We start from the raw sequence: 19,403 nt of genomic DNA on the forward strand, positions 1-19,403 counted from the left end.
AGAGCAAAACTCCATCTCAAAAAAAGTGAATAAATATATAAAATAGGCTGCCTTCTGAGATTTGCCAGTCTCCCTATCTCCAGTAGTGTTTCAGGCACAATGAGAGCGATCACTTGTCAGGGATACCGTAAAGAAGATTCTTGCAAAAGGATTTGATGACCTGGAAGGTCTTTATACCTTAAAGTTCAATGATTCTAGCTCCAGTTTCATGGATTTAATAAGACAGCCTCTCTGCCTAGCTCCTTTTAGAAATGGATCTTTGAAAGCCTTTTGTTTTATGTTCTATTTAAAATAGCAATTAGCTTTGCATCTCAGGTACTTTACAGTGCACCATGTGTATTATTCTTGTGGAATATTAGTTCACCAGATGATAGCCCACAATTCTAGTTACATATGAAGTGGTGGTGCAGTGAAATAACATTGCACCTCCTCACTAAACCAAAAACTCCAGCAAGCTTGTCGCAGAGAGACCCTCATTTTCCCAGCTGTCAACCTGACTGATATTTTAATTTTTTTGCCCTGTAGAAAACTTCAGTCTCTTATCCAATAGATTAATGAGTGAACCCCCAGGAAATGCAGCAGAATGTTTCTGTTTGCCAATGCAATGAATGCAGAAGCTAATAAATGTCTACTTCTGTCAGGAGGAGGCGTGTAATGAGTAAATGATGAGAGAAAGGATTCAGGGAAACAAATGATCAATTCAATCTAAGATGACAAACAATTTCCTAATAACTTGGCCTCTAGTTGGAGAGAGGGCTTCACCAGTCTAAGAGAATGCCTGTTGAAACTAAGCCTAGCACAAGGCCATTTACATCAGCTGCTGATGGATTTGGTCTGGTTACATTTGGGTCACACTGAGCAATAAGGCGACATTCAAACACAGCCTGGTTATTGCAGACTTTTCTTTGCCCTGTAATTTCTATGAAGGTGTACTAGGAAAAGGAGTCATTTCAGAGCCTAATTCACATTATTCACTCCGATTCCATTTATGTTTCACATTTGTCTTTTTAATAAAAATCTTTTTCAAAAGTAAAGATCTAGTCTCTTTCTCTTGAAATGTGTTCAGATCACAGGGGTCACACAAGAACCTCTTTTGTGTAGAGTGAATATGCTGTTCTTTAAAGACTTTTGCAGACCTCAACTCCCTAAATCCCCAGTATCTGCCTTTGTGGGAACTAACAGAATACATGTGCTGTGTCTCTCATGGATGGTGCATTCTTGGTTATAGGTCTTGTTTGGAAGGACTTGGACCTACACTAGGCAGAATACACAGTAAATGAGATGGGCCTTGGAAGGAGACTTGCATCCCACATGGAAGATGTGAGAAAGTGACATCATGCCAGACTGAAAGATCATTTGATGAAATGCATTTTATTATCACCCCTTTGTGGGATCTTTCTAAGAACAATTCTCAGAAGAGCCACCTGGCAAAGATTGGCTACTAAATACCAGCAGTCTTCAGGGACAGATTTTCATGAATATTTCTAGAAGACTATCAAACGTGTTTACTGGTCCTCTATAGCTATCTTTTTCTCCCCATCCCACCCACCCTCTTCTTTTTTTTTTTTTTAAACAAATATGACACATTCTGGCGTATTTCAGTACCGCATGAATGAATTGCTTTTCTGCAGTTGAGGGGTAAAACTTTTAGGTAGAGTTTAATGCAAGAAAATGCTAATGAGCCACCAAATAGAAGCCGGACACAAGCAATACTGCAGGGCTCTTAGTGTACTTGGTAGCATATGAAATACACCTTAGAGACTCAGGAGTCCTGCACACTGCCTTCTAAGGGAGAGCCATTATACCTGAAAGCTAAGACTTTTCAATGTGCCTCTATTCACATGCATATTTCTCTGCCAAGTCTTTCAAAAAGGCCTTTCCTTTGAAATACAAAAAGATAAACACATCTTTGAAATAGATCGGTGATCCCTTTGCCACTTTTGAGCTTTCTCCAATGCATATCTGAGATTTTTAACCCTTAAGACCGACTTTTCTATTCACCTGCATAACTTTATGTATAAGTGTTGTTAGCACTAGAGAAAACCGTGTCACAATTATCATTAACATCTCAGTTTGTGCTAAAATTGATGAAAAGAAATTAAACTTCAGATATGTGTATCATCTGCATTGGGTCTTCTTTTTCTTGGGTATTGTGGTTTGGTTAAGAAATAAATAGAAACCCTCTATGGTCAACAAAAGGCATGACTTAGTCAAGTACTCTGTAGGGTACCATCTGCTGCCGTGTGCTGAAGGAACTCTAATATTGTAAACCTCAAGACCTGAGGCCTTCTAGCTCTGGACTTAAGGACTGATTTATTTCTGGTACTTAATACCTCATTGAACACCAGCAAATGTGTGACCTTGTTTAAACATACCATTCCTAGTAGGTAAAATAAAGATAGTGGCCCCTAATTTACTTCCTTCTTGGCTGGTTTTTATCATAAAATCAAGTGATATGAACATAGGAAATAATTGATTCCTAACAATATTTGCTTTCGGACAGTCCAAGACTCCAGCTTTCCTATGCTTTCAACTCTTGCCCTGATAGAATTGTGTTCCCTTGTATAGGAGCAATCTCCAGAGCGTCCTTTCTTTCCAGAGACTTTTGAATATGAATGTTATAATACATCTCAGTAGATCATAAGCACTGGAATCACATAACTAAATTTTTTAAAAAATCTAATTCGGGTCCTAGGACCTTACTCTGTAGGAGTTGCATTCAGTAAATACTTGAGTGAATAAAAAATGAACATTGACCCACTTAACAAATGGCAGAAGAATTTCAGAGATACCAATAATAAATAGGACTTTACCTTCATAATTTAAAATTGGTTTGTCCCCCAACTCCCTTTTAAAAATTAATCCCCACTCTCTCATCTGTATTGACCTTGTGGTTGCGTATGTTTGTACTGTGCCTACAGTACAAACTGTACAAACGAAATGGTAGATTTTTGTTTTTACTTTTTTGTTCTAGAGGGAAGGTTGGTACAGTTTGGAAAACCATAAGAAACTGTTGTGTAACTGTCCTTATTCTTATATCTATTCACCAAGGGCTAAAAAAAAACTTAAACATTTATTCTCTCCTTTTTTCTCTTGGGGAAAGGGGGAAAAAACAAACCAAACTCTAAGCAGCCCTATCATTCCATTATGTGAATAATCTACTACTTACTTTAGCTATTTTCTGTGGCTAAATACTTGTTTTTCATTTTTCGGTATGATAAACTCCACAATGAACAAATTTTAAGCTACATTTTTGTAGCTTAAATGATTATTTCACATATTTCCAGACATGAAGCCTTTGAGTCGGAGTACACTCGAAAGGCATTTGAAACATGTTGCCATAAATTGTACCAATTTATACTCTTCCTAGCAAATGATGAAGGAACCCATTTCCTCATTTGCACATTACACTTAATACATCTGTGAAATAAAAGAAAGCAAGTAAGACAGCCAGTTTGATAGGATAAAATCAAATGATTTTACCAATCTTTGTCTTTCAAATTTTTCGAATGCGACTATCAAGGAAATGTATGTGCTAGACACCTGCAGTCTAGCGCTTCCCCGTGCTACTCCCCTATCAGGAGACTTGAAAGAATGGTATTTTCTGTTAGGTGAAATCTCAGCTTAGAATATAATACAGTTCATCCCAGACTTCGGAGAGTGCACAATGCCAGTGATAAAAGTAGATTGACAGTGAGACACTGTCTTGGATGGTAATTCTATACCCCTTGCCTGCACCAATCCCAAGACTGTCTTCATCGAATATAGATGTTAAGTGTGTGCATTAAAAGAGTGAGCATCATAGTTTTTTTGGAGATGGAATATCGCTCTGTCACCTAGGCTGTAGTGCAGTGGCACAATCTCAGCTCCCTACAACCTCCACCTCCCAGGTTCAAGTGATTCTCCAGCCTCAGCCTCCTGAGTAGCTAGGATTACAGGCGTGTGCCATCACGCCTGGCTAATTTTTGTATTTTTTAGTAGAGACGGGGTTTTGCCATGTTGACCAGGATGGTCTCAAACTCCTGACCTCAGGTGATCTGTCCACCCTGGACTCTTATAGTGCTGGGATTACACCGTAGTTCTTAATGAGTAAATCCATCTTGCTCATCTGTGTCACCTTTTATATGTCAAAAGGTGACACAGAGAACTTCCTGAGCGTAGTGATCCTTTGAGCTTAAGGATGCTTTGCCTTGCGTACACCATCAGAGCACCTCCTCATTAAGGCTTTCACTTGTTACCCTGCAGCGGTCAGTCGGAGTTGTTTCATCTTCTTACTCACTTAGAGAGGTGTGCACAGTCTGGGATACTGAGCTTGTTTGTGGCACTCGCCCTTTATGAGAGATGCGTATTTTCTGTGGTGCTGCAAAGGTATTACTTCTGAGCAAATACATTTGATTCTGCTGGGATTACAGCTCAGCTGGTGCTGAGGAGCATAGCAAGTATCATGCCTGTGAAAGAGTTCAGAGGTTTGCTCAATCTTCAGGAAAGTTTTTTTTTTTTTTTTTTTTGAGACGGAGTCTCGCTGTGTCTCCCAGGCTGGAGTGCAGTGGCGTGATCTCGGCTCACTGCAAGCTCCGCCTCCCAGGTTCATGCCATTCTCCCGCCTCAGCCTCCCGAGTAGCTGAGACTACAGGCGCCCGCCACCACGCCCGGCTAGTTTTTTGTATTTTTAGTAGAGACGGGGTTTCACCGTGTTAGCCAGGATAGTCTCGATCTCCTGACCTCGTGATCCACCCGCCTCGGCCTCCCAAAGTGCTGGGATTACAGGCTTGAGCCACCGCGCCCGGCCAGGAAAGTTTTTCTTAAGTAGATTTTCTGAATCAGAATGAATTATTTATGTTGGCCTCTATTAGAATGTGTCTGTCTTATCTTGCTAGAGATTTGACGCAATCTTACTTTAAAAAGTCGGGTTCTAGGCAAAAGTGGGAGGAAGGCAAGCTTTGTCTTGGCCTCTCCAGCCTACTCTCTCAGGATTCCTTTCTCCACGAACACTCCTTCCTCACAGGACTCCTTCTGTAGTCTATACACTTAACTTTTGTTCTGGAAAGCATTCTTGTTCCCATCTGTTGGTTATGAGTCTCTATAAGGAAGTTAACTGATAATTAGCTGAAGGGTAATAATAACTGGATTCACTCAGTTTCTCTCTCAACCCGGATTCCAAAGAAATAATAATTCAAGGTCTTCTAATTCTTTATGAGAATCTTTAAAATTTGTTTTCTCTGTCCTATGGTTATTTCTATGATTACTATAATCGTATTTTCAGTCAGTAGGATGGACCTTACAAATTTGAGAAACACTAGGTTGGATGACAAAAATACCTCCCTCCCGTGGCGTTGACACTATAATATGGAGCTCTTGAAGACAAGAAAGACAACGAAACTGAAGCTAGTTATCTCTGTGTACTATAATTGGTTAGCTGTTTGGAGCTCTCTGTCCAATAGCCTTTGGAGGTATCTTCAGCCTTTCATTCCTAGGACCTACCTCTGGCCTGGCCCGTATTATTAGCTCTTCAGCAGTAGTGCTTCTTGAATGAATGAATTTTAGGTTGGCTTCTCTGAGGACTGGAAAAGAAGGTGGAATGGTAAGCCAATATCATCCAAATGAGCATCTGTTATAAATCCTTCAGATTATTAATATAAAATTATGAATGAATGCAGTAGAGCATTGCTGTTAACGGAGCCAGTGTTTGCCTGCTTCGTCTGCAGTAAGGCTGATCCTTAATGGCTTTCCTCTTGGCCCACAGTTTTCAAGAGGACTCTGTGTGCGTGTGCTTACACCAGAGCTTGTAGCTGAGCAAGCACAAGAGAGTTTGTTTGTTAGATTTATAGAGTTCCTAGTCATAGGAGATGATATGAGACCAGGAGTAAAATGGAGTGCAAGCCTGAGATGTGTTGGCAATACGAATGTGACACTTTCTGTATAAAGCCATCCAGTGGACGTGCTGTTAAATGTGCATGTGGCATCACCTCATTGAGCACTTCCCAAGGAAAACTGATGACCTGGAGAGTGACTGTGTCACATCACACAGCCCTTGAGAGAATGGGAGGTTCCTGTGCTGGTTCCATGCAGTAATTTAAGAGTTACTCTAGAGGTCTTGCAAGACATCACCGTAAATTCTTGTGATAACCCTTCTGATAACTGTGAAATTGCTTTGTCTCACCCTTGTAGAATAAACAGTGAGACATACAACCATGTCAAGAGCAGAAAGGTCTCAGGTGTGTAATATAGAAGTCCAAAAGGTGAGTGTAGATGGCTGATACTGCTTTATCACAGGGAGGAGGGCTACAATAATAGAAGGATTTGAGACCTTTTATTGGCATTATTATTAAAAAGAATAATAGAAAAATTAATATCTTATATTTGGGATAAATGAGAAGTCTCAATCTAAGCATGGAAAATAGAGAAAGGATTAGAGTCACTTTCCCAGTAATATTTAGATAACTTTCATGCATGATAAGAATTTACTTAATACCTGCTGGAAATGAAGGCATATTTTTCTAATAAAAATTATACATGCCCAGGCTAAAACCTTAAATTGTTATAGAAGGCTATAAAAGAAAGAAAAGTATCTTCTCACGTCGGTAACAACTGTTCCTTGCAGAACATATCTGGATATGTGAGTGCATGTATTTTTGCTTATCATTTTGTAAAATAAACTGTTCAAAGTATTTTGTACTTTTCTGTTTTCTTCTTGGACCTCTTTCCATATCAAAACTGGTAGGTTCCTCTTATTCCTAAAAGGGTCAGAGTAAACTTTTACAAGTAGGGAGATGAAGCTTGAATTGTGTGACACAAATAGCTAGAAAAATTTAAAAGAAATTAAATCACAACTAACTTAAGAACTGAATATGAAGGTAGATACTTCAGAGAAATATAGGACTTTAGAGACTCATTACAAAAACCACTTCCTACAAATAAAAAAATTCCACATAGTGATCCAGTAGCACTGTAATTGTTTACTAATTATTTATGTGATTTTTAAATTTATGTCTGGCTCCTTCATGATACCGTAAGTTTCATAAAAGCAGGGCCATTTATCTGTTTGCTCACCATTATATTCCAAATTCTTGGCCCCGTGTCTGGCACAGACCTTTAGTATTAAAAGAATTTAAAAAGTGACAAATAAAAGGAAACTTAGAATGCCAAATGAGTTTTTGGTGCAGTTGTTTATTTTAATTGCCCAGATGAAGAAACTGAGGCATGAGATAATGTAACTAAGGTTATCCTTGTGTAGTGGCAGGGCTGTCAGTGAATCTAGGATTCCTATTCTAATTAGAAAACCAAATCAAAAAAAAAAAAAAAAAAAAAAAACCTGAGACTCTTAATTAGTGAAGTTTCTAAAGCTCCTGGAATAAAACTAGAAATGCCAGAAGAAGCTCTAAATAGCTCTGTTTCTTTATATGAGATATAGTAAAGATGGAAAGAAAGGGTAATTATAAAAGCAGTTTATTAATTTTGCCAAGGCATCCAGGAGACAATGGGGTTTTCATGAAATGTGACTTCTCAGAGATGGTAAGATTTGATGCGAGAGTTAAACATGGCTTTGACATTTTTTAATTCTTCCTGTTCTTTGTTGGAAAAGGAGAGAGGCAGAAGGAAATGGAGATTCCTGACAAGTGAAGCATTACTGCAAAGGAGAAAGATGCTTCTAGTGTGTCATTGCATTTGACTTTATTGAAGTTATTCATGAGGTGTACAAAAAGCAAACATCTTAGGGCTTACAGAGGTCTATTCCTGATTACGTTCACCCTGTCTATCATAAAAATAGAATGGCTGACATTAGAAGTAGATTTTTCTCTTGTTTAATAAAAGGCTGGCATGGTGGCTTCAGTGTCATAAGAGCCTCAGGCACCTATTGTTCCACTGCAGCACCCTAACACAGGCCTTTGCTCTTTAAGGTCCGCTTATGTCCCAAGATGGCTGCTGGAGCTCTGGCCATCACATCAACATAACAGGCTGGGAAGAGGCTGAAAAGATCCCCTGTCAGCTTAGATCAGCTCCCTTTAAGCAGCCTACTGGGAAGTCCCATATAACACTTCTGCCTACAGCTCAGCCTCACTGGCAGCAAACTTGGAATATTAGTTTTGTTTACCATATATTTAGCTTAAAACTAGGGTTATCTAAGGAGGAAGGAGAGATTTTAAGATAAACTAGTGAGAGTCTTGTTTCCATAGGGAATCTTAATTTGTCTTGACTGTGGAATGTAATAGGATTTTTTGATTCGTTAGAAACTGCTAACTTGGTTATTATTGATTACTGGTGACATGGATTTGAAAAAAATAGGGCTGAGACAAATTATGATTCACTTATCCATATACACAAATGATTATTAGCAGAAATTTAGGGATACGCAGGATAAATAACTAGGTTTTCAAGTTCAATGCTTACATAAAACAAATAGCAATGCTGAATGTTAGATACATGGAGATGCAGTTTGAATTCATCACTTGATGATTGTTCTTCAGGTTCATGTATAGTTGCATAGGTAAATGAATGGAAATCCATGCTCTTTGGATTACCTAGGGAGCCAAGGTTGCTGGCAGGAATGGTATTGTGATGGACAACCTCTGCCTTCCACAAGGAGAAACCAGGCCCTATGCCAAGTACTGAACTTACATAGTCCCACTGATACAGTCATCCTGAAAGATAAAGTCCTCATTTTAGATGTTAAAAAGCGCAACTCAGTTTAAATAACCCAAACCATTCCTTAGTGTACCTTTCAGAAACAGAATACTGGATCTGATATGCTGTGAATCTGAACCGATGTTGACAATTTGCAAACTATTTAAATTAGCTTTGATTTTTCTGTCTAAGGACAGCATTCTCCTGGGGGTGTTGAGTAAAGACGGAGGGTAGGGGATAAAAGGAGAGAGTTCAGGGAAGTGGACTCAAGGCCATGGGTTTAAGAAGTTTCAGTAATAAAATATTAAGGTTCCAGCTACTCTGTTAGAGGGCTGCTTTTCTTAAACCAAGAATTTCAAATTCCTTCTGCTTTTCTGCCCACCTATAACCGACTTCAGAGTATAGACAAAAGAAAGGCAAAATTCAAACCAGTCATTAGGCTTTCTGATAGAATAAACATTAAAACTTCTAGATAAACTAAATTTGGACTGTTACTGATTAAAAAAAAAAAAAAAACCATAGCTTTTAAAGTTCTGGTAAAAAATGTAGTTCCATTGCAAAGTCAATCTCTTGATTCTGTGTAACTCTGTAAAAATAAAGAATGGTTGACAAGTCATGAACTCCTTCTGAACACCTGATGCCACTGAGTAAATAACTGTTTCAGAGCTTCTGTGCCTGGAATTGTATCTGCGCAGCAATTAATGCAGCATTAAATTGGGTCCCCAAGTGCTTAACTCTCACCTTTGGAAAAACATACTTGCCTACATCTAGCTGATTCTATATCATAGTTCCTGGGCGAGGATTATAACCAAAAGTATGATTAGGACTTTTGAATCTGGCTACTCAACAATGAGAACTGCTCTTATTTGACATTGGTGTTTGTGCACCCTGGACCTTTGTTGGAATTAGCTGTTGGAATTGGAAGTGTCACCTAGAGTGACACTTGTGTTTGCATGTGTTGTAGGAGGAAGAAGAGGCCTACAGTTGTTAGCAGTAACTATAGACCAGTTTAGACACAGGACAGTCTCACCTTCAGCCAGTGTGGTGTTGTACCTGGAAGGTACAGAACCACACTTGTTCCTGCCACCATTGTCTCGGTGCTGAGGATCTGTGGAGTTGCCACCATCCTTGAATGGGCAGGCAGTCATCTTGTTGTTCTTTTCTGGGAAATAGTGTCAGGCTACCAGAATTTAAATTGTACCTCAGCCCTCATGTGTTACATAGTCATGCCCTAATCTCCATATGAAGCATTCTGTAATAGAACTGACAAGAGCCAGTTACATTTTTCTTATGACCTCTTTGATTTGTTCTTTTCGTACATGCGACGGGTATGATCATACTAGTTATAATAAAACAGAAGATTCAGAATCTGAGAAAATATTTCACGTATACTGTATGTGTATGTGCATGTTTTCTTTTGATCAAATTTAGAACTTGAAAACAGATACTTTTCAAATCTAGCAATAATGTGTATCTGTGCGTGTGCATTTTAATATATCCTTTTAAAAGTGAGACTTTCTGAAAATGGAAAATGGCAGTGTATCGCACGTTCAAAATCCTGGGCCACGGCCAGCCCAAAGAAACTCGGGAATGATGCCCACTCTTGTTGATTCCCGTTTCCTTCCTTACGGTCTAGAAACTTTGTTCTTGGGGATGAAGATACCAGATGGGTAAATCCCTCCCATCCCCCAAATTAGTTTAAGGGATATTGGAAAGAAATATTGGAATACTTGTATCTAAAATCAACCAGTTTGTTTTGTACTTGATTTTGTACTGTCACCTCAGCTCTCTGTGGCAGGTACAATAAATTTCGCTCAGTAAACACCCATTCCAAATTCTTTCTTCTTCTTTACCCTAGAAGTGAGAAAACAAAAATAATCAATTTCCTAGCCTCCTTTGTAGCTGGGATTCTCAGCCTCCTTTGCATGATATAATTGTAGCCGAAGGGGTGGAAGTGCAAATCTCTGGACCTCCCCCTTCCTCCACCCTGAGGGCATGGGCATAATAACTGCAGGTGTAGTAGTACCTTGAACCATGAGGACAGAAGTCAACTGCTCAGGGTGGCTACAAGGGAAGACAGAAGAGTGGGGCCTAGTTATTTGTTGATACACTTGGATAGTTATATCAGCCGTGAGTTTCCCATCCAGATTTCTTATTACACAAGAAAAATAAACCCCTTACTTGTTTAAGCTACTGTTTGGAGCTTCAACTGTTACTGTACTATTATTGTAATTGAACACATCTTAAGTGATACACATTTCCTTTTTGTGGTAGCATTGCAGGCTGAAGTGTTTGTCAATTTGTAGTGGATATAATAAAGGTAGTATTTATTTTCATCCTCATTATAACATCATTTACTTTAGACTTGTCTCTATCCCATCCTGTTTTAAATATGAGCAACAGTTGAAATGCTGTTTAGAATTGCAGGTGTCACTCTTAACATTATTTCTGTGAGTTTGTGTGTCATGTACTTTGCTGAGTGCTCTAGGTATAACAATGAATAGGACAAGATACCTACCCCTAGGGAGCTTGGAGTAGGTGGGGACCACCCAGAAATACATGTTGTTGGTACACTGTGGTAAGTTATAAAAGTCTCTTCTTGGTAAGAACACAGAGAAAGAGCATAATCAGTTAGCTTTTACTATATAATGAACTGCCACAAACTTAGTGGCTTAAAACAGCTACCATTTTATTCACATCCTGATTCTGCAGGTTACCAATTTGGACTGGTATCAACTGGGCTCACTCCTGCTGAGTTGGCTGAGGTTTGGCTGCTCTAGGCTGTCCTCACCGTAGATAGCGTGTAGTCTCTCTTCCGCTGGCAGGCTAGCCTGGGGTGATTGACATGGCACTGTTCAGGGTTGCAAGAGAGAGGCCCAGGTTTGAAACTGGCACACCATCACTGTTGTCATATTCTGGTGCCCAGAGCAAGACACAAACACAGCCCAGACTGAAGGGGTGGTGAAGTAAACTCCACACGCTCATGATGAAAGAAGCTGTGAAGTCATGTTGCTGGGGGCACAGATATAGGAAAGAGTAAAGCATGGTGGCCATTTTTGCAATCTACCACCGGGTTCTGAGAGAACAGGGGAGGGTATAGCAACAATTTTCTTAAATGATTTCATCTCAGATTTTTAAAATTTAAGATAATAGCATGCCCTTCTTTATTAGTACTGAATAAAAGGTGATACCATCAATCTTCACCAGTTTTGGAATCATCTTTCAATATTGCCAATTACCTGTTGAACATCAGTTTAAAAAATAACCCATAAGAAAATACCACTTTAAGAAAAGAAAAGTTGCAGGCCAGAAAGTGCAGGATTGACATGTGATTGGACTTTTCTTTAATCTGGCATTTCTCATGGACCACTTTAGGAGATTCTCTTTCCTCAAGATGCTCCGTGAGCAAATCAGTTTGAGAATCATGAACAGTAGTTCTCATCCTAGAGATTCACACTGCAGAGTAAAAATCAAGGCCTTGGGAAGTCTTGGCATTGAAGTACTTTCGCTGTTTAATGTAGTTAATTGGATTTCATTAGTGGTAAGGTCAAATGTTATTGGTTTGATTTTTATTTGGGCTAGTTAGTTAATGCCATAGCTATTAACGCTCCTGACACTGGCCCACTATTGTCTTCATATTTCCCATTCATCTTGAGGAACAGAAAAACAGAACAGGTAAGCAATATGAGCAACATTCACCAATGTCTGGTTAATGGAAGAAAAGGCTTTTGTTTTAAAGATTTAAATTTTTATTAAAATGGCTTTTTAAAAAAACCACCCCACCCATACTATACAGTTTTTTTTTTCCCTGTTCAAATAATTTTTAATAATAGTTCCCATTCCTAAGTCCTTGGTGCTACAAAGAGTTTTACATATATTACCTTATTTAATCCCCAGAGTATCCTATTAGGTAATCATTATTACACTATTCCTGTTTTACAGAGGACAAGTAACTGTTGAGGTTAAGTAACTTACTCAGTTTCACAAGCGTAGGGCCATGATTTGGCCATCTGGCTCCAAAGTCAGTGTTCTTAACCACTGTGCTGTACTGCTAAGAAACGCCCACCTAAGTGCAGAGTTCTGTGGACAACATATACATATGTTTTACAGGAATCATATTAAAAAGTATGTACAATGGAGCCCTCAGTCTTTCCCCACACAGTTTGTTGCCTGTGTTTTCAGTAATTGATCCATGGTGCCTTAGATTGGAATGTGTTTTAATACAGAAAATCAAAATATCTATTGTTTCCAATGATGCCTTGTCTATTAAAATAGGTGACAGAAATATCTTCCAAATATAGAGAATTATATTGTTGTTTTAGATATAGTTTACCTCCTAGGAGCTTACTTGGCTTATCTTTGACAAGGATGTGCAAGTCTTTATCAGATGGTTGATAGTGCTAAGACATCTAAGAGGTACTGTCATTCTACTTTAAATTTATGAGATCTACCTTCTCAAAGAGTCTTGGTGGAAAACATGTTTTATGCTTATATCAAACAATAAGCCTTTCTTATTGAAAGAAATTGTTAAAGCACACCTTTGATATTTGAATTAAATCACATGTACCTGCCACAAATTTATATTAACAGTACCATTGGACAAATCATATCAAGTATTTTTTTTTCTGTTTGTAGGGCCGGAAAATATGCAGAGTGAATATGAATGAAGATATTTTTTATTTTAGGCTGTAAAGGACCTTATAGGCACATAAGTGATATGTTGTTACACACAAAAAAATGATTATTCATTAGAGACCACCTTGTAAGGTCACGGACATCTTTCTTTCTCCACTTTTTTTTTTTTTTTTTTTTTTTTGAGACAGGTCTTGCTCTGTCGCCAAGGCTGGAGTGCAGTGGCATAGTCTTGGCTCATTGCAACCTCTGCCTCCTGGGTTCAAGCGATTCTCATACGTCAGCCAGCTGAGTAGCAGGGATTACAGGTACCTGTCACCACACCTGGCTAATTTTTGTATTTTTAGTAGGGATGAGGTCTCACCATGTTATCCAGGCTGGTCTTGAATTCCTGGCCTCAAGTGATCCGCCCACCTTAGCTTCCCAAGGTGTCGGGATTACAGGTGTGAGCCACTGCACCTGGCCCACTTGTTCTTTTTAGTTCTCTTTTTAAGATCATCTTAACAGGATTTCTTCCCCACTCCATGTACTATGAGTAATTACTCTTAACAAATTTGGGAGGGAATGTACACATCTTCTTTGGAAATAGGAATGTGATTTTTCCTTATTTGAGCACAGATCATACAGGTCTTACAACTCAGCTATTAGTAAATGATCAGACAAATTGATATATATCCTACTACAAACTGTAGGGTTAACCAAAGAAAACAGTTATAATGATGACATTAAAGTAACAGTCATCTATAAATAATAAACAAGATAGCAGCATGTGCAACCTGTTACCATCTCAAGACAACAGAGATAACAAAAGCAACCTTTCTGAAAATGGTTGTGCTCCTACCTCTCAGTACCCACTCAGGGTAGGAACATTGTGGTGTTGCTAGGCAATGTCTGAAGACAGAGTTCTTGGAGCAGTTTGGGGTCCACCAGTGATCTGCCAGCGACATTGGCAGAATCACTAATTTGGAGTACCTTTGTAAAGATTATAGCTATATTTAATTATGAAAAGTGGTTATTTGCCATCATTCTTCTAAACACTGATTTTTTTCACTTTGAATGGCAAGCTAAATACTATGTTATTCTCACATTGTTCTAGAAACCCCGTAGTTTACAAATTTAGTGTGTGTATTCAGAATCACCCAAGCTGCTTGTAAAAAATGCAACTTCCTGGCCCCATCCCCAGAGATTCAGGATGTGGCCCAAGACTCTCCAGTTTACTAAGCTCCGTAAGTGACTCTGAAGCAGGTGGTCCATAGACCTTGAACCAAGGGCTCACAACAAAAATTAGCTGGGTGTGGTGGACGTGCCCCTGTGATCCCAGGTACTCAAGAGGCTGAGGCAGGAGAATCACTTGAACCTGGGAGGTGGAGGTTGCAGTGAGCCAAGACTGTGCCACTGGACCCCAGCCTGGGCGAAAGAGTAAGATTCCATCTCAAAAAAAAAAAAAGAAAGAAAGAAATTATTGCACCATCAGAACACTAAAGTAATCATTGCTGCAAACAGGACTCACCAGTGGATACCAAAAGGTGATGGACAAAACTTTGAGAAGAAACAGAACATTTGCATAGCCTCGAAGTATCTCCTGCAAGATATCAATTACAGGAAGGAAAAATGGTAGCTTTGTTGTGGAGAATCCCCACAGACACCACTTTAATCAGGTAATCAAGGTCAACATCAATAAAAATATCTGTTGCCATAAAGTAGCCCCTGAAATCAGGCAGGAGAAGGGCATATTGCTTCTGTAGAATTCTTCCCAGTAGTGCATAAACTCTAACCATGAGAAAACGCCGGATGAGCCCAAATCACGAGCCATTCTACAAAATATCTCACCAGTATTCTTCAGAAGTGTCAAGGTCATAACAGACAAGGAAGACTGAGAAACTGTCACAGATGAGAGGGGTCTAAGGAGCCGTGGCAATTAATACAACATGGGATCCAAGATTAGGTCCTGAAACAGAAAAGGAACATTAGTGGGAAAACTGGAAATAGCTGAATTAAGTCTGTAATTCAGTTACTACTATTGTAATATTGTTAAATCATTACTTTTGATAATTGTATCATAATTATCTAAGATGTGGACATAAGGGGAAGCTAGGTGAAGGATATATGGGAATCTTTTGCCTATTTTCTGTAACTTTAAATTTTTTTCACAAAAATGAAGACAGTATATTTGCTTAGTATTGTGTATACCCTGCAACGGTTTAGTATTCAAGAATATGTAAAATCCCCACTTAGCCAACATCTTCAGGACGTACCCACCCTGCCCAATATACTTTTATATTCTAGCCAAATGAAATCTTGTATTGTTAGCCCCTTTGGAGGGAAGTAGGAGTAATACAATTTTTGTCTGTATTATAAAATATTTAATTTTTTTTTTTTTTCTCGAGACGGAGTCTTGATCTGTCACCCAGGCTGGAATGCAATGGCGTGATATCAGCTCACTGCAACCTCCACCTCCTGGGTTCAAGTGATTCGCCTGCCTCAGCTTCCTGAGTAGCTGGGATTACAGGCACGAGACACCACTCCTGGCTAATTTTTTATATTTTTAGTAGAGACGGGGTTTCACCATGTTGGCCAGGCTGGTCTTGAACTCCTGACCTCGTGATATGCCCGCCTCAGCCTCCCAAAGTGCTGGGATTACAGGCATGAGCCACCATGCCCGGCCTATAAAATATTTTAAGGCGATGTTAACAACTAGCTGCATGCCCACACCTCATTTTTAAAAATACAGCAACCCAGCGTAGCCTGTGTTCCCATACTTTGTGGCATCCAGCTCCTTTTGTGCACTTCCACCACACCACATGACTGCTGCCACTCAGAGATCATCAGTGGAACTTGGTGTTTACTCTTCTTGTTCATTATTTTTCGCTTTTCAAATCTTAGCATAAGGTGCATCCTACCGATCAGATCTACCACTTTTTTGCTCTGCATGTTTGTCTAATTCATTCCTTTACTCTGTAGATTTTCGCTGTACAAATACCCAGTATTTATCCATTCTCTCACTGGAAAACAATGAGTGTTTTTTGTTGGATTGGTTGTTTTTTTGTGTGTGCTTTTTTTGTTTTTTTGTTTTGTTTTGTTTTTTTGAATAGGTTCTGTTCATTTGTAAAAGTGTCTTCTGAAGCCAAAGGGGATCTCTACTCTTTCTGAACTCCAGTAACACTTATCTATGACTTCTAACTCGGCATTTGTGACTTTCCGTGATAATAATTGTTCTTTTCTCCCATGTTAGATGGAAAGTTTCTTGAGGGTCTGATTCCCAAAGATAGATGTTATTAGCATAATAAGAATTTAATTTTCTTTCACGAATAAGCAAATACTTAATAAATTAAACACTGTCTACACATAGATCTTGAGAATACTTGTGTTTATTCCCTTGGTTGTTACATGATATTACCTCTTGGGGACTTTTCTTTGTTGGAAGGATTTTATGCAATATGGGAAACTGGTCACTGAGGTGGAAGTATGGAGCATAAATAAAGCCTAAAGCTTTAATTTGAGAATTATGTGCTAAGTTTTCAAGCAACACAGTTACTGGGTTGTGTGCGCGCGCGCGCGCGTGTGCGTGTGTGTGTGTGTTTTAACATCCTATAGGAAAGTTGACAAAATTAGTAATAATTTTACCTGCATTTGTCATGGCAAAGCAGAGGGGAACTGACTAATTTGTATTATGGCTTTTGTGCACATTCTTAATAAAATGTGTAATATTTACCATTTAGAATTTTTACCATTTAGAATCTATACCTAGAATGGAATTACCCTAATTATTTTCCTCCAAAATTATTTCATTCAGATGTTGATGTTACTCTGTGAAAACATTTAACAGATTTCACAGCTCTCTTGCCTATCTTATTTGATTTCTTCAACAGCTTTGGCAGAAATAAGCAGGGCTAATATTATCATCCATACTCGACGGGTTACACTGGAAGGGAAGCTGGGGGAGATTAAAGACTCCCTCAGGGTCACAGAACAGAACCAGAAACCAGATCTTTCAACTTAGTCCTGTCTCTGTCCAGATATTACAGTTCCAGTGCTTAAAGTAAGCGAAAGTATTAATTAAGATATTATTGCTTAGCCAGCATTTTAATAGATAGTTCAGTAACATAATACCCACTCAACATTTCGTTAGAGTAATTCGGGAGTTTCTCATCTTTAGTGAGAGTAACTATTGTTAGTGATTAGTAACTGCCTTTTTGCTACATTCTTTGATAGAAGAGTTCAAAGGAAAGATTACACCGAACATTGCAAAAGCGTGTGTTGTGACTGGTGTGTATTTTAAAGGGAAGAAAATCTTACAAGTGAAACAGATAGGAAGGTGTGACATAATGTTAAGTATCTGAGATGACAAATGGTTTTTTGATAGCTTGAGACCTACAGAGGAATTAAAACCTCTCGGCATATAGACAAGTGCAGTTGATCACTCAAATTGCAATTTTATAAAATGCAGCAGCAGTACACTTAGAATATTGTCTTCGTGTCAGAAATGCACCTTTGTGCTTGAAAATGATAAAAAATTACAATCGATCCTTACAACTGTTCTGTTCATCTTTATTGATCAGGTGCAAGAAAGATAAATCGTAGCCCAAATAAGATTATAGTAAATGTTAGCATCGTAGGGGACTATAGGTTGATAGAAAGCCATTCATCATCTCAAATGGTGACCTGTCCATGGCTCTAGCCACCCTGAGTCTGCTGTCTAATCACATACCTATTGATTTTATCTACATCCAAGAATCCTGGATGTGACTGTCATTGGACAACCTAGATTGTTAAATGCAAAGGGGTCGCTGGTGTGAAGAGGATTTCACTTTCATTTTTTCACCAACCAACAATGATTTATTAAAAAATAAATGATCCCAAGCCATGCATGTGAAACCTGAGTGATTAGAGAATGAAAGGTACACAATAGACCACTGTATTGTGGTGGTGTTTTTGTTGTTGTTTTTTAATGCAGTGCATTTTGCAGGATATTTCATTGAGTCTCAGGGCTCATGGGGTCATTTAGGCCACCTCCTGCAATAAGACCAGTTTCAGTGTAGCTAGTCAGAATGGATAAATTTTGCTGCCCTAGGAAAGGCATTACTTTGCCACTGCATCTTGGTTTATGTTGTTTATGTGTCCATTCATGTTAATAGTGGAAACATTTTTTGTTATTAAAATTATCTCAATCTGCCCCCTTGTTCCTACTGATTAGTTATAAATGTTGCTGTTCTTGTGGTCATGTGGAAATGATAGAACAACTTAAACTCCATAAAGAAAACTTTTTTTTTTTTCTTTTTTTGAGACGGAGTTTTGCTCTTGTTGCCCAGACTGGAGTGCAATGGCTCCATCTCTGCTCATCGCATCCTCCACCTCCCGGGTTCAAGTGATTCTCCTGCCTCAACCTCCTGATTAGCTGGAATTACAGGCATGTGCCACCGGTTTCTCCATATTGGTCAGGCTGGTCTCGAACTCCTGACCTCAGGTGATCCGCCCAACTCGGCTTACCAGAGTGCTGGGATTAGAGGTGTAAGCCATACATACCATCTTGATGACAAAAATATTGTGTAGAAAGAAATGATCTTTAATATCCTAGTAGGAACACCAGTGGAATAATAGGCAAATACGAATATGTGTGAATTTCAGTTTTTGATCTCAGGCATCCTTTGATCTTACAAGGGTAGATTCCAAATAATGGCGATCTAAAGAATCTTTCCAGAATGTTAGAAATTTTCTCCAGAGGATCAAATGATAAGGAATCGTAACTGTGAAAGTTTACTCTGTAATTATAACTGGTATGTACCAACAACTCTACTGTTATTTAAACAAGTAGCTTCCCATGTGTTTTATAATTATCTATGCCACCTTTACAAGAAAGCCTTCTACTGCTTGAGTGGCTGAAACAAGGTTTTATGTATTTTTTGAAGTTGTAAATCTTCCACACGTTTTGTCATCTTGGATAGTGAAACCTTTGCTATCAATCTTTGTCCACAGAGCTCGGAGTTCTACAAAGTCACCACTGAACAGTATCAGAAAGCTGCTGAAGAGGTGGAAGCAAAGTTCAAGTAAGTTTTTAATAGTACTGTAATTATTTACTGTTCTTAACAAGATGAAAGCACAATTTTAGTGCTTTTTACACAGGACATAGTTTGTTATATAGCACTCTAGAA

The 19,403-nt window shown here is 38.7% G+C and overlaps 1 protein-coding gene across 2 annotated transcripts in view; it reads left to right on the forward strand.

Annotated features, from left to right (window-relative positions):
- Positions 1-19,403, forward strand: part of LOC105471361 (coiled-coil-helix-coiled-coil-helix domain containing 3) — a 295,451-nt gene that overhangs the window by 223,412 nt on the left and 52,636 nt on the right. For both annotated transcript variants that reach the window (XM_011723814.2, XM_011723815.2), the window contains one exon: positions 19,228-19,298. In XM_011723814.2, the coding sequence (XP_011722116.2) occupies positions 19,228-19,298 (71 nt within the window). The remainder of the gene's footprint in view (positions 1-19,227; positions 19,299-19,403) is intronic.

The sequence above is a fragment of the Macaca nemestrina genome, chromosome 4 (genome assembly GCF_043159975.1).
Source record: "Macaca nemestrina isolate mMacNem1 chromosome 4, mMacNem.hap1, whole genome shotgun sequence".
Classification (NCBI taxonomy): domain Eukaryota; kingdom Metazoa; phylum Chordata; class Mammalia; order Primates; family Cercopithecidae; genus Macaca; species Macaca nemestrina.